The 22,896-nt window shown below is 46.8% G+C and overlaps 1 protein-coding gene across 2 annotated transcripts; it reads left to right on the top strand.

Moving 5' to 3' along the window:
* Window positions 1-2,591: 2,591 nt before the first annotated feature.
* Window positions 2,592-22,529, top strand: LOC309337055 (SRSF protein kinase 3-like). 2 transcript variants are annotated; one of them, XM_081853718.1, is made up of 12 exons: window positions 2,592-3,155; window positions 7,336-7,442; window positions 8,638-8,746; window positions 9,086-9,173; window positions 10,065-10,154; window positions 11,643-11,747; window positions 13,915-14,068; window positions 15,048-15,133; window positions 17,147-17,254; window positions 18,715-18,784; window positions 18,882-18,974; window positions 21,244-22,529. In XM_081853718.1, the coding sequence occupies exons 2-12, from the start codon at window positions 7,397-7,399 to the stop codon at window positions 21,426-21,428; spliced, it is 1,134 nt and encodes a 377-aa protein (XP_081709844.1). In that variant the 5' UTR covers window positions 2,592-3,155; window positions 7,336-7,396; the 3' UTR covers window positions 21,429-22,529. The 2 variants fall into 2 exon arrangements, with proteins under 2 accessions (XP_081709844.1, XP_081709843.1); XM_081853717.1 differs by having other exon boundaries at window positions 13,906-14,068.
* The last annotated feature ends 367 nt before the right edge of the window (window positions 22,530-22,896 follow it).

The following is a 22,896-nucleotide window of genomic DNA, read 5'->3' as shown; positions in this document are numbered from 1 at the left end:
CTAAGTGATTGTGGATTGTGGAGGCCAATTCTAGATCCACACGTCCTTCCACAGTGGGGACATTGGTTTCCAGGCAGGAGTTGATCACGATGTGGATTTGCCAAGCATGTCTTCCTCTTAGCACGTTTCTCCCTTTCGTCCCAAGTTTGAGCATCTTCAAAGCCCATGACACCTTTGGTAAAGGCTGTTCTCCAATTGGAGCACTCGCAGGCCAGTGTTTCCCAGTTGTCAATGTTTATGCTACATTTTTTTGATTTGCCTTGGGAGAGTCTTTAAACCTCTTTTGTTGACCACCAGCATTACTACGCTACTATCAAGCTACAATAACCAAAGCTTTTGGGGCTATTAACCTTTAAACTAGCCTGGGAACATGAAACGGTCAGAAAGGCCACAATGTGATGGATTGTTAGGTGAGCCTCTCTCAGAAGACATTCCACAAGCAGGGGACCACAATGAAAACTAGTGGCTAAGAGACTGAGCTACAAATCAGGAAGACTCTCATTTGAACTGTGCCTTTTCCATGCTAGGTGGGCTTAGACGATCTGTCACAGAAGACAAGCACGCTGCCGCTCCCCTTGTCTGGAGCAAGGTTTCATTAAACAACACAATGGAGTGGTCCTTTTTTTTGATTGGGTGGGGAGGGAGATTAGTAATCATTTGACTAGATTGGGGTGGGGAATTATTTTCAGTCTCAGGGCCATGTTCCTACCTCTGAACTTGATGAACATGCTAACCACCTGAATTTTTTTAAGATTTTTTTTTTTTTTTTAATGAAAATCAGCATTGGATTTTAAGCCAGGTTTTGGGTGTTGTCATTAGAAGAATGAAAGTAAGAGGAAGCAAGAGTTCTTGCTGCAGCAGTAAAAACATGGAGTGGCTTCTTTTAGTAGGCATGTCTGAATGCACCCTGAGCGTTCACAAGCGCAGTTGCTGAGGCCGTTTCTTTAAAAAAACAACACTGCCTTGACATCACTGTTTTGCCATCAGAGTTAATGGTTGTCTTGGTTCTTAATTTTCAAGGCAGAAGTGTCCTGGGTTTGTCTTCCTCTGGCACAATGTAGGAGCCTTTGCTAGAGGACGGTCTGTATGTATATTTCAAATAATGGAGAGTCTTGTGAAGAGTTTGGATTTTATATCCCGCTTTCTCACTACCCGAAGGAGTCTCAAAGCGGCTAACATTCTCCTTTCCCTTCCTCCCCCACAACAAACACTCTGTGAGGTGAGTGGGGCTGAGAGACTTCAGAGAAGTGTGACTGGCCCAAGGTCACCCAGCAGCTGCACGTGGAGGAGCAGGGAAGCGAACCCGGTTCACCAGATTACGAGTCCACTGCTCTTAACCACTACACCACACTGGCAAATGTATTATTGTGCGATCATCAGATGCAGCAGGCATGTATACACATAGCTTGGGAATGGGCTGGAGTAAAGTGAGGCTGGAGGGAAACAAAATGCAAAAAGGACAGTGGCAAATTGCATAAAAGCAACGGCAAGTGACGAGGCCATCATGGTGACAGCACAAGTATCATGGCACTGGCAAGCCTAGGAATTCAGGCGCAAGTTCTTCTGAGTTCATTAGGGCTTACTCCCAAGGTTGATCTTGGCTGAATTGCTGAGATCATCCGCAGGAGCCTTGTTTTTCATTCCCTGAGTTGGCAAGGCTCATTTAACAACAACAAGAAACTGAGCCTTTCGTGGCATTGGCCCAGTCCTGTAGAACACCCTGCCAATTGAGATCCAGCAGGTTCCTTCTGTGCTAACTTCTAAGTGCCTCCTGGAAACATTTCTATTCTGCCAGGCCTAGGCAGGCAATTAAGAACCCATCTTTCCATAATAGCTGATTTCTGTTTTTAAATGGTTTTTTTTATTATATGGTTTCTGTTGCTGTAAGCCTTTTTTGTGTGTGTGACAGCGGTATATGAATACTCTTATAAATAAACAAGGCAGCATGTATTGGTAATCTAAAAATTCATATACAGTGATACCTTGGGTTAAGTACTTAATTCGTTCCGGAGGTCTGTTGTTAACCTGAAACTGTTCTTAACCTGAAGCACCACTTTAGCTAATGGGGCCTCCTGCTGCCGCTGCGCCACAGGAGAACGATTTCTGTTCTCATCCTGAAACAAAGTTCTTAACCCAAGGTACTATTTCTGGGTTAGCGGAGACTGTAACCTGAAGCATATGTAACCTGAAGCGTCTGTAACCCAAGGTACCACTGTGTGTGTGTGTGTGTGTGTGTGTGTGTGTGTTGTTGTTGTTTAGTCGTTTAGCCGTGTCCGACTCTTCGTGACCCCATGGACCAGAGCACGCCAGGCACTCCTGTCTTCCACTGCCTCCTGCAGTTTGGTCAAACTCATGCTGGTTGCTTCAAGAACACTGTCCAACCATCTTGTCCTCTGTCGTCCCCTTCTCCTTGTGCCCTCCATCTTTCCCAACATCAGGGTCTTTTCCAGGGAGTCTTCTCTTCTCATGAGGTGGCCAAAGTATTGGAGCCTCAGCTTCACGATCTGTCCTTCCAGTGAGCACTGTGTGTGTGTGTGTGTGTGTATACATACATATATATTTATATATGTGTGTGTGTGTGTCTGAGAGACAGAGAGAGATTGGTATGCTTATTAACACACAGCCCTCTGCCTGCCTGCTCAGGGTAAAGTCTTTCCGAGTTCAGCGGGACTTACTCTTCTAGGTATAGGTCTGCGTTTTGCACAATGCAAAAGTTTGCATTTCCATCTCTGCAATCGGTCACTGCTGATCTATAAATATACACCCTGGAGATTCCGGGTTTTGCTGGGCAGAGATGGAGCCAGGAAAGTATTAGAGAGCATAGCAGGAAGCTATTCCAACAGGTGTAGGGTTGAAAAGGGATGGTAAAATGAGACCCTCCCAGCTGTCCCGGGGCCCGTGAACTGTTTCGAAGCACCGTGTGTTTCCACAGACTTCAGTGCGATCCAATCCCGACCCTCTATCCTCACCACAACTATGCTGGGGGACTTGGGACGCCCCCCTCCCCCCGCCTCCTTTCCAGCAACAGGGACTAAAAAGGGAAGCAGCAGGAGCTGGTTGGTCAAGTCTCCCCAGAGCTCAGAAGCCTGCAAGCTGCCTTTCCCCGGGCAAGTCTGGACCGATCTGGGCTGGTTAAGTCCTGAACCGCAACGAAGGTAAGTTTCATGCATTTTTATGTAGGGATTGTATACGCAAGTCACTGCTGTTTGGCTCTGTAATTTTGCGAAGGGCACAGAAAGTAGGGGCAGGAAGTCCTGTGTGTGTTCAGAAACTCCAAGCTTGGGCACTGCTCTTGATCTCCAGACTCTTATATTGCTAGCCAGTGAAATTTTTAGATTGAATTGTAGAGTTGGAAGGGACCCTGAGAGTCATCTAGTCCAACCCCCGGGGATGCAGGAATCTCAGTTAAAGCATCCATGACAGATGGCCGTCCAACCGCTGCTTAAAAACCTCCAAGGAATGAGAGTCTACAGACCTCCCACTGTCGAACAGCTCTTACTGTCAGAAAGTTCTTCCTGATGTTTGAATACAGTGGTACCTCGGGTTACATACGCTTCAGGTTACAGACTCCGCTAACCCAGAAATATTACCTCAGGTTAAGAACTTTGCTTCAGGATGAGAACAGAAATCGTGCTCCGGCGGCGCAGCAGCAGCAGGAGGCCCCATTAGCTAAAGTGGTGCTTCAGGTTAAGAACAGTTTCAGGTTAAGAGCGGACCTCCGGAACGAATTAAGTACTTAACCTGAGGTACCACTGTACTTGTCTTGAAAGAAAGGAGCATTCACAAACAAGCAGTGTTGTGAGGGTCAACACTTCCAACAGGTTGGTTTTTTGCTGTGAGGAAAAATGCCCACATGACTATTAATGGGCAAGCTTTTTAGTTCTGCAGAACTCTTCATCAAGCTAGATGGTAAGTAAAGGGAAAGGGGGAGGAGAGGAGGAAGAAAGCTGATCGGTGGTGTCGTCTGTTTTGTCCCTCACGAACACGAGGTTGATTTGATTGCTGTGCTACCAGACAGCCTGGAATAATTCTAACATTCACCTTGGACCAGATCTGTGCTCACATTGCAACTGCTAAAAAGGGTTTTCTACATGACGGACGCGCAGGGCTCCATCCTCCCAAAGGCTCTTGAAGCATTTGAACTGTGCAACTTGAACGTGCGAAACTGTGAACGTGCAAGAACAGCCTCTCCTTTCTGCTGGCCTGGAGAAGGTGATCTGAGAGCTCCCAGCAAAAGGCCAGGCCAGCCTTTCAGCAGGGAAGCCTCTCTGGGCCTTTCCTTCCAATCCTCACTAATCCCATCTGAAAATCCAAGGAAGGGCAGCCAGGAAGCTGAGCTCTCAGCCTGGCCTTGGTCCAGATCAATGCAGTGCAGAAAGCAGAACGGGCATAGCTGCTGTCGTTTGGAAACGCCCAGGCCCAGTGCAGCCCCCCTGAAATAATCTCTGCCATGACCCTATCAGAAATGCTAGGAATTCTCCTGCCAGGCCAACTCTCAGAATTAAAGGAAGCAGGAGCCCAGGAGGATTGGGAAGTCGTAACAGCTGGGGAAGAGAGAGGGAAGGATGAGGCTCAGTACTCGGGGACTGTGGAGAGCCACTGCCAGTCAGTGTTGGTAGCAGCTCTGGGCTAGATGGGCCAATGGTATAAGGTGGCAGATACTCCCATCTCCTGCCTTCCGTCCACTTCCAGGTTCTGAACCAGCAAGCTCCTGCTCAGAGCCAACCAAATATTCCTCCTCCTCTCGTCCAATACAACCAGTGTTTCTGTTACAATAACCCAATAGGCTGCCAATATTTCTGCCAAATCGTTTTTATGGATTTTCCAAATGTTAACGAATCAACCGCAAATTGAAACAAATTTAATACAATTTTTCAAAAAATCGACTTCCCGCAATCCGTTCTTGATGTGCCCATAATTTCCTCTTGTTGCTGCATAGTTTTCCCAGTTATTCCTAATTCGCATTCCATTCCCTATCATTAACCTTGTATTACATTTTTTTGGGTTATTTTTAACTTATTATCCTTAAGCATCAACTATTATTATTTTTTCATTTCATTTCATTTCTATACCGCTTTATATTTTAAAGAAAAAACTCAAAGCGGTTTTACAAAGCGGCATATTAAAACATCAATAAAACAATCCAGAATCAAACATTTCCGAAGAAAGTAAAATATAGCATATACAGTCAAAGAAACATAATTAACAAGAAACTAAAATATCGTCTTAAAGATTTCAAAATAAAACATTACAGAGAAGGTCAACTACAGAATACATATTTAACATAAACAAAGTTAACCCATAAAAATCTTAAACATTACCCCCCCCCCAAAAAAATGCTAAGTGAAGTCAAATATAGAATGCACATTTAAACCAGCATAATTAACAAGAGAATAAAAGATTGTCATAAGCATGACACGGCTGTTTGGCAGGCACAAAAAGATGGGGCAAAATAATCCAATAGTTAGGGTTTGTTGTCAGGCATAGCGATGTCCTTCCAGTCTCACCAGCCGCCTCTTTCCTCTTTCCAATTCTTGCACATACAATATTTTAACATTTCCGGTATCTACTCATCAAGTTGTCAATTTACAATAAACCAATAATTATTATTTTTAAAGTCAATTTGCTTACCTTCCTTCTGTGTGTATGGAAACCTAATACAGTGGTACCTCGGGTTACATATGCTTCAGGTTACAGACTCCGCTCGGGTTAAGAACTTTGCTTCAGGATGAGAACAGAAATCGTGCTCCAGCGGTGCGAGGCCCCATTAGCTGAAGTAGTGCTTCGGGTTAAGAACAGTTTCAGGTTAAGAATTGACCTCTGGAACGAATTAAGGACTTAACCAGAGGTACCACTGTAGTTCACTTTCACTAGCGTTCTTTCTGGGCCAGAACATACCTAGGAAGCTGACTTTTGCCTCTCAAGCCCAATGTTGTCTCCTCTTGCTGGCCGTGACTCTGTAGAGCCTTAGGCAGAGGCTATCACCTGCTCTCTGGTCCTTTTAACTAGAGGTATTGGGGATCTTTGCATGCCTGCAACACATACTCTACCAGTGCTTTTTTTCTACAAAGAGGTGCACAAACGGCCACTTTTTTTTGACGGACAACCATCAAAGCTTTTTTTTTTAGGGGGGAGCCTTTTTTTTAGGGGTTTATGTAGCCCGAAGCCTTTGACACACAGTTTTGGGCACCGAGCCACTATATAGCTGCCAGTACACACCAAAGAGGTGGTGTAACTCAATTCTGGTGAGTTCCAGCTGGAAAAAAAAAACCCGTTCTCTAGAAGAAGAGTTTGGATTTGATATCCCGCTTTATCACTACCCTAAGGATGTTCCAAGGGACGCGGGTGGCACTATGGGTTAAACCACAGAGCCTAGGACTTGCCGATCAGAAGGTCAGCAGTTTGAATCCCCGCGACGGGGTGAGCTCCCGTTGCTCTGTCCCTGCTCCTGCCAACCTAGCAGTTCGAAAGCACGTCTATGTGCAAGTAGATAAATAGGTACCGCTCCGGCGGGAAGGTAAACGGTGTTTCCACGCGCTGCTCTGGTTCGCCAGAAGCGGCTTAGTCATGCTGGCCACATGACCCGGAAGCTGTACGCCAGCTCCCTCGGCCAATAAAGCAAGATGAGCGCCGCAACCCCAGAGTTGGCCATGACTGGACCTAATGGTCAGGGGTCCCTTTACCTTTACCTTTACCTTTACCTAAGCAGTCTCCAAGCGGCTAACAATCTCCTTTCCCTTCCTCCCCCACAACAAACACTCTGTGAGGTGAGTGAGGCTGAGAAACTTCTCTGAAGCCCAATGTCACCCAGCAGCTGCATGTGGAGGAGCGGGGAAGCGAACCCGGTTCACCAGATTACGAGTCCATTGCTCCTAACCACTACACCACACTGGCTATCTTCCCCAAATGCACTGTTTAATCAGATGAGCTGCAGCAACAACGTAGGCCAAGTTAATTGTGTGGGTTCTTTCAGGTCTCTTCTAAACAGATCAAAACTGGCACATGCATCTCTCAAGACTGAACACATCTATTGACTTCAGGTTTTCCTCATGCAATTGGTCCTGATCTTTAAAGCGGTGACAGGGAATCTGTGGTCCTCCAGATGTTCTTGGGCTCCAGTTCCTATCATCCCTGATCATTGGCCTTGTTGGGCATTGGAGTCCTACGACTTCTGCAGATTCCCCCTCTCTGTGCTGTGGAACTGCAGAATTCCTCTGAATTATCACCTGACAAAAGTGGTCTTTGCAGTGATGGCTTAAGGCAGAGTTCTGTTCAGTTAGCTTGCAGCTTGAGGAGTAACAGTTGACTCCGGAATAAAAATGTTTCTGCCCTTAGATGTGAAGCCTCCTCAACCACGGAGAATTCTGAGCATCCTTGAGAGACCTGCATATCTGCTATGGATGGGTGTGAGTGGCAGGAGGAGGCCTTGGCCTCCTGCGCAGGTGAGTTGGGTGGCAGGCACGCGTCTTGCACCAAGCTGCCTCATTTAATTTCTTTGTGACATTTAGCAACCCTCAGAGGAGGCTGTGGTCCTCACCCTCAAGATACAGCATCCAGCAAAAGGTTATCCAGAAAGCTTTATAGATGAGGGAAGATTTCTGGCTGCTAGTGAGATGGGCAAATGGATCCAGAAAAGTCAGGGAACATAGACTGTGTGGAAGGGACCCCAATGGTCATCCAGTCCACCTCCCTGTGAATTGCAGCTGAAGAATGCAGGTTGGTCTCCTTTGAGGGTAGCTATCCTGTGGTGCTCTCAGATGTTGTTCGACTCCAACCCCATCATCCCTTGGCACTGGCCAGGCTGACGGGAGAGGAAGTCCAGCAATAACAAGAGGGCCACAGGTGAGCCACTCCACAGTGTCCATATCGGCCTTCCCCCAAGATAGACTGTACACAGCTCCTATCGGTCCCAGACACATGACTGCACACCAGCTATTGCCATAGCTGTCAACTTTCAGATTGAAAATAAGGGATCAGCAGCCTCACGTGTCCCGGGGACAGTCTACGGGATATCTAACAATCCAGGATAGCAGTGGGAAGCAGCGGGAAACGGCACTGGAATAAGGGAACTTCCCACAAAAAAAGGGAAGGTTGACAGCTATGGCTATTGCTCCTAGCAAAGGAAAAAGAAGCTGGTGACAATTTTATAAAAACCAGCTTTTCTACAGCAAAGGAGCCAGCATCACCAAACAGCTGTTGCAAGTTTTCTTCTTGAACTTTCCCCAGCCCAAGTTGAACTATTAATTAAAAACTAATCCGTTGCCAGAAAAGTAATTTTCCTTTGGCGCCATGCATATCTGGGCTGCTGCCCTATCGGCACCCTATTTTTTCTATTTTTCTTTAGGGGGGTGGAATACAGAAATAGCTGTTTCTTTGTCTTTCCATAAGTCATATCCGGCTTACTGGAATGGGAGAATACAGGTGTAATATATAAGATAGGGATGTTTTCGCCAGATTGCATAGTCCGCTATGCCTCTATGAACAGAATTGCAGGGAATCTCTCAAATACTTACCATCAGAGGCTTCACACCTTCTATCGTTCAGCCTTGGAAGATTTATACTATTGCATGACCTGCAAAGCCTAAGTCTCTTGGTGTCTTTCACTAATGCCTGTTCATCCTCCCTCCCTTTGTGCAGAAGGTTACTATCCCGTGAGGAAAGGAGAGGTGTTCAATGGAAGGTACCACGTAGCGCAGAATCTCGGGTGCGGCTACTTCTCGACAGTCTGGCTTTGCCAAGACTTGGGGTGAGTAAACAAAAACGGCCTGCTCCTAACTGCAGAAGCCAGTCATGTGGCAGGGACACATTCTGTTGGCTGAGGAAGGGCTGTGTTTTCATCCAGCCTTTCCTGAAAGGATCTCAGGGCAGAGAACACAAGGCTCCTCCTGTCATTTACTCCTCACAACAACCTTGCAAAGTAGGCTGCTATATCGTGGGGGGTGGGGAAAGGAGTGCCTGGTCAACGATCTTCTGCCGACCGGGTGGAGAGGTTTGAACCCATCTTTGAAACAGCTGGAAGAGGGCTGCAAAACAGTTTGGAGCCCAGAGATTTGTTCTCGCTCTCAATCTATGCATCTTCTTTCAGGAAGAAGAGGTGCGTGGCTGTCAAAGTGCCCAAGGGAGGGGAGGATTTTGCTGAGGCAGCCTTGGATGAAGTCATGCTCCTTCGCTGCGTAGGTAACAAACCACCAGTTGGGGGACTGGTGGCCCATTGGGACCAGTAGGATATAAGGCAGGAGGCCAGCAGTAGGTGGCGACAGAGCTGACGGCAGACAGAGCCAACAGAACCAGCTGTGTTTCATCCTCTCCCCTGCTGAGTGCTACAAGGGGCAACACTGAGACGAGAGAGAGGGAAGCTGTTAGATGGTACCATCCTCTGGACTGATAAACTAAGAAGGCTGAAAGGTAGAGGCTGGAAGAGGACTGAGCTTAGTGGGACAAGTGGCCTGTTCACCCTCCTGGACCAGCCCCCACTGCAAACCACCTCTTTTATTCGAAAGCCCCTGAAGGTTATGATCCTTGAGATGCATATTTTTAGGGCACACCTAAAAAAATATTGCAAGCTGTATTAAACTGTTTTTAACACTGTGTTTTTAATCATGGTAACCAGCCCTGGGAGCTTAAGATGAAAGGTGTATAATTAATACTAGTACTACTAATGATGCCATTCCTACGTTAATGGCCCATTTCAAACACAGTTGGTACCTCCCCTAATTGCAAACCATCCGGAGACTGTTGAAGGCCTCATGAAAGTTGTTAAGTTGTGGGTTGACATAGCAGACGACACAGCGATTTCTCCAAAGCAGCTCTTTATTTTGTAAGCTGGAATAGAACTGACTAGCAAACAGCTCAGCCGGCCTGCTTTTATAGGCAGCCGGCTGTCAACATTGTAGCAACAACAACCCAGAGTTTCCCGCCTAAAATAACTGACGTGGACCTGAGTGAAAACTATCTACAGACCTGAGTGAAAACTATCTGCAGTATCCCCTGCTGGCCCAGGGTGAAACTTCACTACATAACAAAAGTAATTTGTGCACGTTTTTTATTTATTTATATTTCTGCAGGTGAACAGCAAGAGGAGGAAAGACCAAGCCAGCGACCGTGTCATCCACTTCCTGGACGATTTCAAAATGATTGGAGACAATGGCTTCCATATCCTTTGGCTGGTAGATAATGCACCACAAGGGCACAAAAAGCTGGATAGAGCATTGCTATTAAACAAAGTTGGACATTTCCACAGATATTGTACTAGCCTGCTGTCCCAACACACCCAGCTGCCCTTAACGGAATTTGCTATAATCATCATCATCATTACAGTCAAACCTCGGTTCCCAAACGCCTCCGTTTTGGAACGTTTTGGCTCCCAAACGCCGAAAACCCGGAAGTAAGTGTTCTGGTTTTCAAACATTTTTAGGAAGCCGAACGTCCGACGTGGCTTCCACTTGAGTACAGGAAGCTCCTGCAGCCAATAGGAAGCCGTGCCTCGGTTGTCAAACATTTTGGAAGCCGAACAGCCTTCCGGAATAGATTACGTTTGACTATTTTAATTTACTGTATATGCTGCCCATCTGGCTGAGTTGCCTCAGACACTCTGGGTGGCTTCCACCAAATTAAAAACATTAAGCACAGTGAAACATCAAACATTAAAAACTTCCCCATACAGAGCTGCCTTCAGTTGTCTTCTAAAAGTCAGATAGTTGTTTATTTCCTTGACATCTGCTGGGAGGGCGTTCCACAGGGAAGGTACCACCACCGAGGAAGGCCCTCTGCATTGTTCCCTGTAACCTCATTTCTCACAGTGAGGGAACCGCCAGAAGGCCCTCAAAGCTGGACCTCAGTGTCCAGGCCAAATGATGGGAGCGGAGGCTCTCCTGGTATACTGAGCCGAAACCGTTTAGGGCTCTAGGTCAGCACCAACACTTTGATTTATGCTCAGAAACATACTGGGAGCCAATAAAGATCTTTTAGGACTAGTGTTATATTGTTCCTGGCAGCCGCTTCTGAATTAGTTGTAGTTTCCGAGTCAGCTTCGAAGGTAGCCCCACGTAGAGCGCATTGCAGTAGTCCAAGCAGGAGATAACTAGAGCATGCACCACTCTGGTGAGACAGTCTGCGGGCAGGTAGGGTCTCAGCCTGCGTACCAGATGGAGCTGGTAGACAGCTGCCCTGGACACAAAATTGACTTGTGCCTCCCTGGACAGCTGTGAGTCCAAAATGAGTCCCAGGCTGCGCACCTGGTCCTTCAGGGGCACAGTTACCCCATTCAGGACCAGGGAGTCCCCCACACCTGCCTGCCCTCTGTCCACCCCAAAACAGTTCTTCTGTCTTGTCAGGATTCAACCACAGTCTGCCATCCATCTTCTAACTGCCTCCAGACACTCACACAGGACCTTCACCACCTTCACTGGTTCCGATTTAAAGGAGAAGTAGAACTGGGTATCATCTGCATACTGGTGAACACCCAGCCCAAACCCCCTGATGATCTCTCCCAGTTAACTTTCCTTGTAGGACACAGTTCTCAGGAAGCTATTTCTCACATCCTCCACTCCCTCTGCATGAGACCTTGAGGAGCTGCCGCTGGAGTGAACCGAATTCCAACAGTTTCCCAGTTACTGGATCCCTGACAATATCTCCTCCCACATGTGTGCTTAGTGTTTGAGCTGCTGGGGCCTTCTCTGCAGTCTCTGCTGAGCAGCCAAGGAGTCCAGGGCCTCCCGTTACCCTTTGTGAAGAAAGCAACGCAACAGGTAAGTACAGGGTTACCTGGAGAGCTGAGCCAGGCAGCGTCAGGGCCGGCCAAGATGAACCAAGGCAGTTGCTGTGGGGATGTTTCTCAGGTGACAGTTGCAGCAAAGGATGCAATGGGTTGGTGGAGGGGAGAACTCTTAATGGCCCTGGCCTCACCAAAATCCACGCATGCTCAATATAAATTCATGCATCTTCCCATTCAGATGTATGGGCAGCGTTGGCTGGTTCTCATTGAGATTGGTAGGGCGGAAGGCAGGGAGCCTGACAGCAGGTGGCGCCAGAGTCAACAAACAGCTCCAGTCATAAAAAGGTAAAGGTAAAGGACCCCTGATAGTTATGTCCAGTCGCAGACGACTCGGGGGTTGTGGCGCTCATCTTGTTTTACAGGCTCAGGGAGCCAGTGTTTGTCTGCAGTTTTTCCAGGTTATGTGGCCAGCATGCCTAAGCCGCTTCTGGCGCAACGGAACACTAAAACCAGAGCAGCACACGGAAATGCCGTTTACCTTCCCGTTGGAGGGGTACCTATTTATCTACTTGCACTTTTTGGCATGCTTTTGAGCTGCTATCCTCCCTGCTAAGTCCTACAAGGGCAACACTGAAAATGAGGAAGGTGACAGGCAGTGTGGAGGGAAGGATGACATGGCTGGGTCAGTGACCCATTTGTCCCCATGGAGCAGCCTCCTCTGATGCTGGGCGAGTTTCTCCCTTTGCATAAAACCCTGGAGGCCTGTAGAAGAGGCAGCTTGAGTCCCTGGCACATTCCCCTCCCTTGTCACGTGCAACGTTGGTAAGCAACCTTGGCACCTAGGTGTTTCTGAGCATGTGCAGAATTTTCTCCCAGAATGAGAGATTTCACAAGGCCAACCTGGAGGTCTCCCATACTTCCTGCCAATCAGAGGCAGACAATGCTACACCCTCCTTTTCCTTCCTGAGGTGTGAGCACATCCAGTCCATGACAGGTTTTTCTTAAGGCTAAGAACTACCCGTACCGTAGTGGCAAATTCAGAAGTGCAGGGCCTCTTCATGACAGCCACACCCCCTTCTAAGATTATACAATACAGTCATACCTCTTTTTACGTTTGCTTCAGGTTAAATCTTTTCAGGTTGCGTCCCGCGGCAACCCGGAAGTACCAGAAAGGGTTACTTCTGGGTTTCGCCGCTCGCGCATGCACAGATGCTCAAAATGATGTCGCGTGCATGCGCAGAAGTGGCGAATCGTGACCCGTCAGATGCGCAGGTGCGGGTTGCGTTCTGCTCATGTTGCAAACGGGGCTCTAGAACGGATCCCGTTCGCAACCAGAGGTACCGCTGTAATCTTATAGTTATACAATAATAATACTCACGGATGCATTGCAACGACCAATGCAAATCTCAAGGTGTTGCCTTTTAGCTACTTCTGTTTATGTTCTGTGCACATTCAAGGCAACTGATTTGGAGATATTCTTTTGGAGTGACTCGCATTTTGTACATTACGGAGTTTGCGCAGCATTCCCTTGAAACAGAAGCCCCTTGTGTTCCTAAGTGTTCCTAAATGCTTAGTTTTGGAGCATACAAAGCAACTCCACTCCACGTTCTTCCCACATGCCTTCTCCAGAGTGACCCCAGGAGCCAATCCTCTTTGGTTGACTCACCTGCCCTTTGACCCTGATGAGCCCCAGTCAGCCCAAAGGATGAGCAGTGTTAAGTTGTGGGTGAACATATCAGACGACACAGCGATTCTTCAAACAGCTCTTGTTTATTCAGAGGCCAGAACAGAACTGAGCTGAAGGGTGCAGCCAGCCTGCTTATATAGAGCTCCAGTACCACGTTACTGTAGCAACTTTCTAAAACTATCCAATCACTGAACATCACTTTCGATCCTTCATTTGCATAACTATCTACAGTATCTCCCTGCTGGCCCAGGGTGAGAACTTCAGGACATAACAAGCAGACTTCTTCTCAGCTCCCCTTTCATGCTGATCGGACGGCTCTAGGGTGCTGGCGACAGGGACCCTGCTGCAGAAATAGATAGGGGTCTTCAGTCTCCATACCCCCATGCCTCTGAGCCCCGCTCCCAACTCTGGAGTTTCTCCTTTATGCTCTTCAATACCGCAAAAATATCAAGCGCAGTACACATTGAACAGCTTTGGGCCACTGATTGCTTCTGCTTCACTGCAGGTTCTCCAGGGCTTGCATTTCCTGCACAAGGAGTGTCGCATCATCCATGCAGACATCAAACCGGAGAACATCCTGCTCTGCGTGGCGGAAGGGAGCCTGCAGGCGCTTCTCCACAAGGCGGCTTTCCAGGAACACAGTGCAGGAGCTGAGCCCAAGAGGCCAGGTATGCCACGCAGGAGAAAAGGCCGCAGAGTTTGTTTGGAAGGGGAGAGCACGTCCACCCAGGAATTTGGAGGAATCCCTCTTTGGTCACTTCAGGCCAGGGGTGGAGAACAATTTCTCTTAGATCAAGGGCTGCAGCCCCTTGTGGGTCAACTTCTGGAGCCGCGTGCTGGCGTTGGGAAGTGCCTAGGGTTGCCAACTCAGGAGACGGAGGTTAATTGGGAGAGGGTGGCAATGCCTGTGCCATAACCGCCAGCATTTCTCTAATGAAACTAGGGACATCTTATTCAATAATAACAACAACAACAACAACAACAACAACAACAACAACAACAACAACAATAATATTACTTAATAATAATAATAATAATAAAATTCCTTCCAGTTGGTCTTTAAGGTGCTACTGGAAGGAATTTTTTTATTTTGTTTTGACCATGGCAGACCAACACGGCTACCTATCTGTAACTGGAATAATAATAATATTACTTATACCCTGTCTGTCTGATTGCTTCAGCCACTCTGGGCAGCTTCCAACCTATACAGAAACATAGCAAAACATTAAACATTAAAAAAAAAAACCTTCCTTGCTTTCTAAAGGTTGTATAGTTACTTATCTCTTTGGCTCGGGGGTCGCATGACTCCATACCCTCCAACATTTCTCTGGTGAAAACAGGGACTTCCTAAGGAAAAGCAAGACTTTCTGGGATCAAATCAGAAACTTCTGTAAATCCGGGACTGTCTCTGGAAAATAGGGACACTTGGAGGGTCTGCTGTGCTATAATTTGCAGCAGACTCCTGCCAGGCTGAAGTTTGCAAGATACATTTACAGTCTTCTTTCGGAATTGGTTTCCGTCGGGATGAGATCTCACACTGCTGCTGTTGGATCAGGGCTGGTGTGAAATACAAGTGCAATAAGGGATATATAACCTATGGTATTCTATCGCCTCCGGAGCTTATTTCCTTGTGTTTGTTCCATCCAGAGGAAGACGTGGCTGCTGTCCTGGATTGCTGCAACCTCATGAAATTGGGAGTGAAAATTGCGGACCTGGGAAGCGCATGCTGGACGGTGAGTCTATGACAGCACACCCACCCGTCCCTTTTCTGCCATCGTTGCTTGTTAGTACATTCCTCTCCCTTGAAATTCACCAGGGAGGGCATCACCCCATGGCTGGCTAGTTACGGTAATCTTTTTGACAAGACTGCCACAGGTAGTAGGGATGGAGGGAAAATCCGTCAGTTCGCACTTAAAGGTGAACACACCCAATTTGTACTTTCCTCAACAACGCTCAAACTTGCTTCAAAATTTGTGCTTCTCCAAATCTTGTGCAGTTTTCCAGCCAAGTCATGTGTACCCCCGCCCCCCCAAAAATGCATATATTAGTGTCAAGCGTGCATAAAAGTTCATAACGTACAAAACTGCATTATATTTCTGGAAATTGCTTGCAAAAATATATATATATTGGGAAATAACTTCACAGAAATGTGTGTGTAGGAGAAACACGTATAAAAATGCTGATGACTTTTTATTGAGGAGCTTCCTTTTTTAAAAAAAATAAATCGCAAACTACTATGGAAGCTGGGAAAAAAATACAATTTTATTCGATCTTCAATTTTAAAAATCCAATTAAAATTGGAAAAATGAGAAACTAAAATTTGGCAGAGGCACCTGTCCCCTTGCCACAAGCCACAAGAACAAAACACAAGAGCTTTCTGCCCTAGGCTATGCTGCAGGTGGTTTTGCCACTGGTCTTTTAAGCTGGGGAAAAGGCAACAGTGAACATCGGGACAGGTGTGAATATGTAATAAAAGCCCTGCTGGCTCTGTCTAAATATCCCTCCAATCCAGCATTCCCTTTCCCCCAGTGGACTATCAGATGCCACCAAGTTGAGCAGGAAGGCAGTGCCATAGCTCAGTCAATAGAGCATAAAACTCTTAATCTCAGGGTCGTGGGTTTGAATCCCACATGGGGCCAAAGATTCCTACATCGCAGGGGATTGGACAAGATGACCCCCATGGTCCCTCCAACACCACAATTATATTATTATGATTCTAAGCAGTGCTTTTTTCTGGGGGATGCGGGGGGGGTGCACATACCCCCTAAACATTTTGTGAATCTAAGTTTGGCCTCATTGAGGGACAGTACAGTGGTACCTCGGGTTACAGACACTTCAGGTTACAGACTCCACTAACCCAGAAATAGTACCTCAGGTTAAGAACAGTTTCAGGTTAAGAATGGACCTCCAGAATGAATTAAGTTCTTAACCCGAGGTACCACTGTATGAGTAGGAAAATGAGAGTACCCCTAAACATTTTTTTTAAGAAAAAAGCACTTATTCTAAGGCAAAAGACCTCTCCACCTGTTGTTGCCCCCCCAAACTGCTATATATGGAGGTATACCTCCTCTGAACAGTACAATCCTAACCATGTCCTATTGACTGCAGTGGAGCTTACTCCCAGATCTGCATCCTTAATAATAATAAAAATTCTCTTAAACCAAAAAGGCCCGGACACTTCAGTTTTTCCTCGCAGGGAAGATTCTTTGAGCCCCTGATAATGGCAGTTTCTCCCTTTGAATCTCCCATGGCCATGCTTGCAGGCCTTCCTTATGCGCCCGCTTGACTGCTTTGATTGGCGGAAATGGCACTGCCGCGGCTGCCGCAGAATACCCGTTCCACATTTGTAAGAACCCATTTGTTTAGTGTGGCCCTTTGGAACTCCCTACCTGTTGATAATCAAGCAGGCACCTTCGCTGGATTATTTCCGGCTCCTGTTATAAACATTCTTGTTTTGGTGCTTAGAAAAGCTGGCGTGAATTTTAATCTGCTTTAGTAATTTAACCTCTTGTGTATTTTAACGCATTGCGATCCTTTCCTGGTCTTACGGTTTTATCTGTTTGTAAATCACTTTGAGGGTGGTTTTGGTTTTTTTGCTATCAAGCAGTGTTTAAATCTTATGAAATAAAATAATCCTGCCCAGTGTTATTCCTTTAAGGATCTGCTGCTGTTTTACGCCGCCTGCCTAGCCAAAAGTGCATTTGGGCCATCCACTCTCACTTAGCCCGTTGTCCCTTCTGTTCCAGTACAAGCCCTTCTCTAAGAAGATCCAGACCCAGCCCTACAGAGCCCTGGAGGTCCTCCTCGGATTAGATTACGGCACCCCAGCGGATATCTGGAGCACAGCGTGCCTGGTAAGGTATTGTTATGTACTGAAGTTCTCACCCTGGGCCAGCAGGGGGATACTGTAGATAGTTTTCACTCAGGTCCACATATGCAAATAAGGTATCGAAAGTGACGTTCAGTGATTGGATAGTTACAGAAAGTGGTTACTGTTGCATTGTAGTGGAGCTCTATATAAGCAGGCTGGCTGATCCCTTCAGTTCAGTTCTGTTCTGGCCTGTGAATAAACAAGAGCTGTTTGAAGAATTGCTGTGCCGTCTGATATGTTCACCCACAACTTAACAGGAATGTTCCTTCAGCAATGGAACTGCTGCTGCTGCTGCTGCTTCTTGCCTTTAGAATCGCAACCATCTATTCATATGAACTGATAGCCTTGGGGTTCCTCCCAATGCCCTTTTCGCTCAGCATTCACCCTAATCTGTTTGCACAAATCTTAAACAGTGTTTACGATTATGTCCACCCTTTATTGAGCATTTGTTCCAGTTTGTTTCTGGAGTGGTTATATGACAATGAGCAGTCATCCTGCCTTCACCCTGATTTGCTTGCGGGGTGTTTACATGTCTTCCCGTTCAACATTCATTCACCCCACACTTTGCAATGCATTTCTTAATCGCTCCGCAAGCTGCAAAAAAAGGTGCGCTTTATCTGTGGATTTGTTGTGCTGAGGCGATGGAGCACTTCAATCCACTTTAAATGTGCAACCCTAAATTTGTGGCATGCGCTGGAATCCCTCCTGTAAAATAGTCTGGAGGCACCTTTGGGATTGAGCATAGCTGGATTTCACCCTAGACCACTGTGTGTCTCACTCTTTTGTCTCTATTCTTGTGAAAACGTTTCAGAGACGTAAGATGGATATTTTAATATTTATAGTCCTTCGGATCGAACTGCTAAGTGTATGTAAAAACAAAAATATTTACAGTGGTACCTCGGGTTACATACGCTTCAGGTTACAGACTCCGCTAACCCAGAAATAGTGCTTCAGGTTAAGAACTTTGCTTCAGGATGAGAACAGAAATCGTGCTCCGGTGGCGTGGCAGCAGCGGGAGGCCCCATTAGCTAAAGTGGTGCTTCAGGTTAAAAACAGTTTCAGATTAAAAACAGACGTCCGGAACGAATTACTGTATGTTTTGCTCTATAAGACTCACTTTTTCCCTCCTAAAAAGTAAGGGGAAATGTGTGTGCGTCTTATGGAGCGAATGCAGGCTGCACAGCTATCTCAGAAGCCAGAACAGCATGAGGGATCACTGCTTTCGTTGTGCAGCGATCCCTCTTGCTGTTCTGGCTTTTGGGATTCAGAATATTTTTTTTCTTGTTTTCCTCCTCCAAAAACTAGGTGTGTCTTATGGTCTGGTGCGTCTTATGGAGCGAAAAATACGGTAAGTACTTAACCCGAGGTACCACTGTATTGACTATACAAACTGGCTCGCAATTGACTTACATGGAGTGTGTGTGTGTGTGTTTCATCCTGCAGGCTTTTGAACTGGCCACTGGAGACCGTCTCTTTGATCCCCAGGCTGGGCAGTATTTTTCCAGAGATGATGGTAGGTGAGAGTCCAGCCTGTCTTCTTAAACTCCATTTGATAGGAGAAACCATACAGTAAAGCCATCTAACTTTGCTTCCCTCCCCCCCAATTTCAGATCACGTGGTTCGGATCATCGAACTCCTGGGCCGAATCCCACCTAAAGTTGCTTTGTTCTGGAAGCGGGCGACAACGTTCTTCAACAGGCAAGGTGAGACTGCGGGAGTTGGAGATAAGAGCAGAGGTCCAGTGGGAGGGGTTGGTGGGGAGTCAAAAGGCCTGTGGGGAGCTTTTCAGAAGTCTTCTCACCTTTAGTGCTGATTGAGCCAATCAGAGTGAAAAGGGGGAAGTCCGTCCCAGAGGATCGACTCCTAGAGTCGTTTTGGAAGAACGCGAAGGAGTAGTTAGATAATTAGATAATTTATTACAGCTCACATAACATAACATAGCACAAGAAAAACAGCGTTCATAAAGATAAAATATACAATTGGAACAGATTGAAGCAATAGCTCATGAGTTAAAATTGAGATATATACATACACCCGTACAACTGAGATTTGGGCTACCATAAAAAATTGCCCCTGAGGTGCCTAAAAGGGCAACTTCAGCATTTCCCTAGTAAGCTATTTTATTCTAGAGGATGATCTGTGCCTACAAATCTGGGCTCAGAATCTGGCTACTAGTCAAGTCGTCTTATGATCTTTGCCTAAGAGGAGAGAATTAAGCTTAGACTTGTCTGAAAGATCGGCGAGCCTCTTCAGCAAAGGATCGATGGTGTCTCTACGAATCTCAACATAAGAAGGACATATAAAAATATATGTTCGAGGCTTCCTATTTCCCCTAATGGGCAGGCGCAAAGTCTCGAAGGAGTAGTTATTTATCCTCCAAAGCTAGGAATTTAGAAGCACTCAAAACACAAGGTGCTTCAATTTTCAAGTGAAAAAGTGTGGAAGTTATGTTAAGTACAGTGGAACTTCCAAGGAAAAAACCAACCTAAGTAACTCCGAAAGAATATACTGCAGCACTCCATGTCATTTGCCCATGGACGGGCAAAGTGTTGGTGCCAATCTCTAAAGCCCTAAACGGCCTCGGCCCTGTATACCTGAAGGAGCGTCTCCACCCCCATCGTTCAGCCCAGACACTGAGGTCCAGCGCCAATGATCTTCTGGCGGTTCCCTCGCTATGAGAAGTGAGGTTATAGGGAACCAGGCAGAGGGCCTTATCGGTGGTGGTGGTGCCTGCCCTGTGAAACGCCCTCCCATCAGAGGTCAAGGAAATAAACAACTATCTGATCTTTAGAAGACATCTGAAGGCAGCTCTGTTGAAGGAAGTTTTTAATGTTTGATGTTTTATTCTGCTTTTAATGTTCTGTTGGGAGCTGCCCAAAGGGGCTAGGGAAACCCAGCCAGGTGGGTGGGGTAGAAATGATAAAATAATAATAATAATAATAATAATAATAATAATAATAATAATAATAATAGTTTGCAGAAAATAGTAGATCTAGCTGAAACTAATCCAGCTAATCTAATCTATCTGAACTAATCCAGAATGCGGCAGCCAGACTGGTGACTGGGGGCGGCCGCCGAGACCACATAACACCGGTCTTGAAAGACCTACATTGGCTCCCAGTACGTTTCCGAGCACAATTCAAAGTGCTGGTGTTGACCTTTAAAGCCCTAAACGGCCTCGGTCCAGTATACCTGAAGGAGCGTCTCCACCCCCATCGTTCTGCCCGGACGCTGAGGTCCAGCGCCGAGGGCCTTCTGGCGGTTCCCTCATTGCGAGAAGCAAAGCTACAGGGAACCAGGCAGAGGGCCTTCTCGGTAGTGGCGCCTGCCCTGTGGAACGCCCTCCCAGCAGATGTCAAAGCGATAAATAACTACCTGACATTCAGAAGACATCTTAAGGCAGCCCTGTTCAGGGAAGTTTTTAATCTGTGATATTTTAGTGTATTTTTGGTTTCTATGGAAGCCGCCCAGAGTGGTTGGGGAAACCCAGCCAGATGGGCAGGGTACAAATAAAATATTATTATTATTATTATTATTATTATTATTATTATTATTAAGGCAACACATGGCGATCTGCAGTGATGTTTGCAATGCATGCCTAATTTTAAGATGATTGTCTTATCCTTGAAGACATTTTAGAAGGGGTTGTGGCTGTGAGGGGAAGTGGCTGCGGCTGTCATGAAGGGACTTTTCGCTTCTGAATTTGGCCCTACGCTATTGCATACGAAGCAGTGCAAATGCAGAGTCTAGTGTGAAATTCTGCACTTGCCTGGTGCAGTTGCAAAAGATAAGTTTGTAAAGGAAAAATGCAACAGCCTCATCCACAGGTGCCAACTCCAGGGCACCCACAACGCAGGACTGCGTTTTTTCCGAGGCCTTGGGAGCGGCCCTGCACCACTGATTCCCCAGGGGGAATCTAACAGGTTTCCAGAACATAATTGCGGCTATTTTTTTCCCTCTCTCCTTTGGCAGGTGCTCTCCTGAGGATGTCCTGGCTGTCTCCCTATGACCTCTACCATATCCTCACCGATAAATACAGCTGGCCCAAGCATCAGGCATCACCGCTTGCCAGTTTTCTCCTGCCTATGCTGGAATATGCCCCAGAAAGGAGGGCAGCAGCTGACAAATGCCTTCAGCACCCTTGGCTCAATACCTAGTGCAGGCGTGGTCTGATCCTGCTGCTCTCTCCGCCAGGATGGTTTAGAAGTAGGACATGCTCACAAAGCAATCTTAGGGGCAGACTAGGCATGAATTAAATGAAAGTGCATGGGTTTTTCTGTTAGTTAAGCAAGCAGGGGTCTGGCGGACAAGGGAACACCGGGGAGTACAGCTCTGGGATTTTTCTCGGAGTGGGAGCAATGACCTCATCTACAAGAGAGGAAGGGTAATTGACAGGCTCTCCTTGCTCTGGAAATTGAATGAGGTGATAACGGGGCTTTCAAGTTTCACTATAGCAGAGAGGAAGTCAGAAGGTGAGAGCAGCTTATATAATAGATTGAGACCTGCTTAAAACAACAACAACTCATTGGGGCTGTGGCTATCTAGGGGCTGTCACAATGACCTACTGAACTCCAACAGCCCCGGTCTCAAAGAAGCCTAAGCAGCCCGGGACCATACAGGGTTCAACTATTTCACTCCCTGCCAAATCGAACACAAAACAACTCTCTAGAGCTGCTATTTGCATCCCTTGGAATGCAAGTGGATCCTTTGAAGGGGCAAATTTAGCTGGGAGGGAGAATTTAATTCTTCCCACCCTCACGAGTCCCAGATCTGCTTATGTAACAAAACACATGCACATTAATTATATTGATTAAGTCAACATCATGCCTAGTCTGGCTGCCCTTCGTCTTGGATGGATGAGGCTCTTGAGGCCCATCTCACAAGAGCAAATGGTCATGGTTTAACTCTGGACATGTCTCCTCTTAATCCACCTTGGCAAACCAGTTTTACAGGGTGAAGACCAGCCTAACGTAAGACAAAAGGCAGGTCCCTCCTCTGCCATGGGTTGAGCCTGGCTTCCTCCTGTCTTCACAATGAAAATGACAGGTGTCTATGCCTGGATATTGGCCACACGCATTTCAGGCAAGCTGCTCACCTTAATTTCTCCACGTTTGCATTTATGCATTCGTGACTTTTGCTGCCATGGTTTTAGAAGAGCAGATTTTTCTCTGGGGACTGGGATCCGGCTTTGGAGTGACATCATGGATGGGCAAGCCAATCAGCATCAGGTACAGGTTAGGAGACCTTCTGCTTCAAACTTGCAGTATGTATATATATACTGTATTTTTCGCTCCATAAGGCGCACCTGGCCATAAGGTGCACCTAGTTTTTAGAGGGGGAAATCAAGAAAAGAATATTATTCCCCCCCCCCCCGCAGCCCCAAAGAGCAAAGCCAGTGGGATCCCGCTTGCTGTCCTTGGGTTCCTCTTTAGCCACGCGCAACCTCTCTGGCTGGGAGAGGCTGCGCGCGGCTATGGCAGAAGCCAAGACAGCCAGCGGGATGGATCCTTTAAGGAGCACCCTTTAAGGAGCGCACAGCTCCTGTGGGCTTTTCTACGAGGAGGGAGAAGGGACTGACTTGCCGCATCAGTCCCTTCTCCCTCTTGGTGAAAAGCCCGCAAGAGC

The sequence above is a fragment of the Podarcis erhardii genome (genome assembly GCF_964252035.2).
Source record: "Podarcis erhardii genome assembly, chromosome: 2".
NCBI lineage: Eukaryota > Metazoa > Chordata > Lepidosauria > Squamata > Lacertidae > Podarcis > Podarcis erhardii.
The sequence above is the reverse complement of the archived record's forward strand: the minus strand, read 5'-3'. Positions and strand labels throughout refer to the sequence as shown.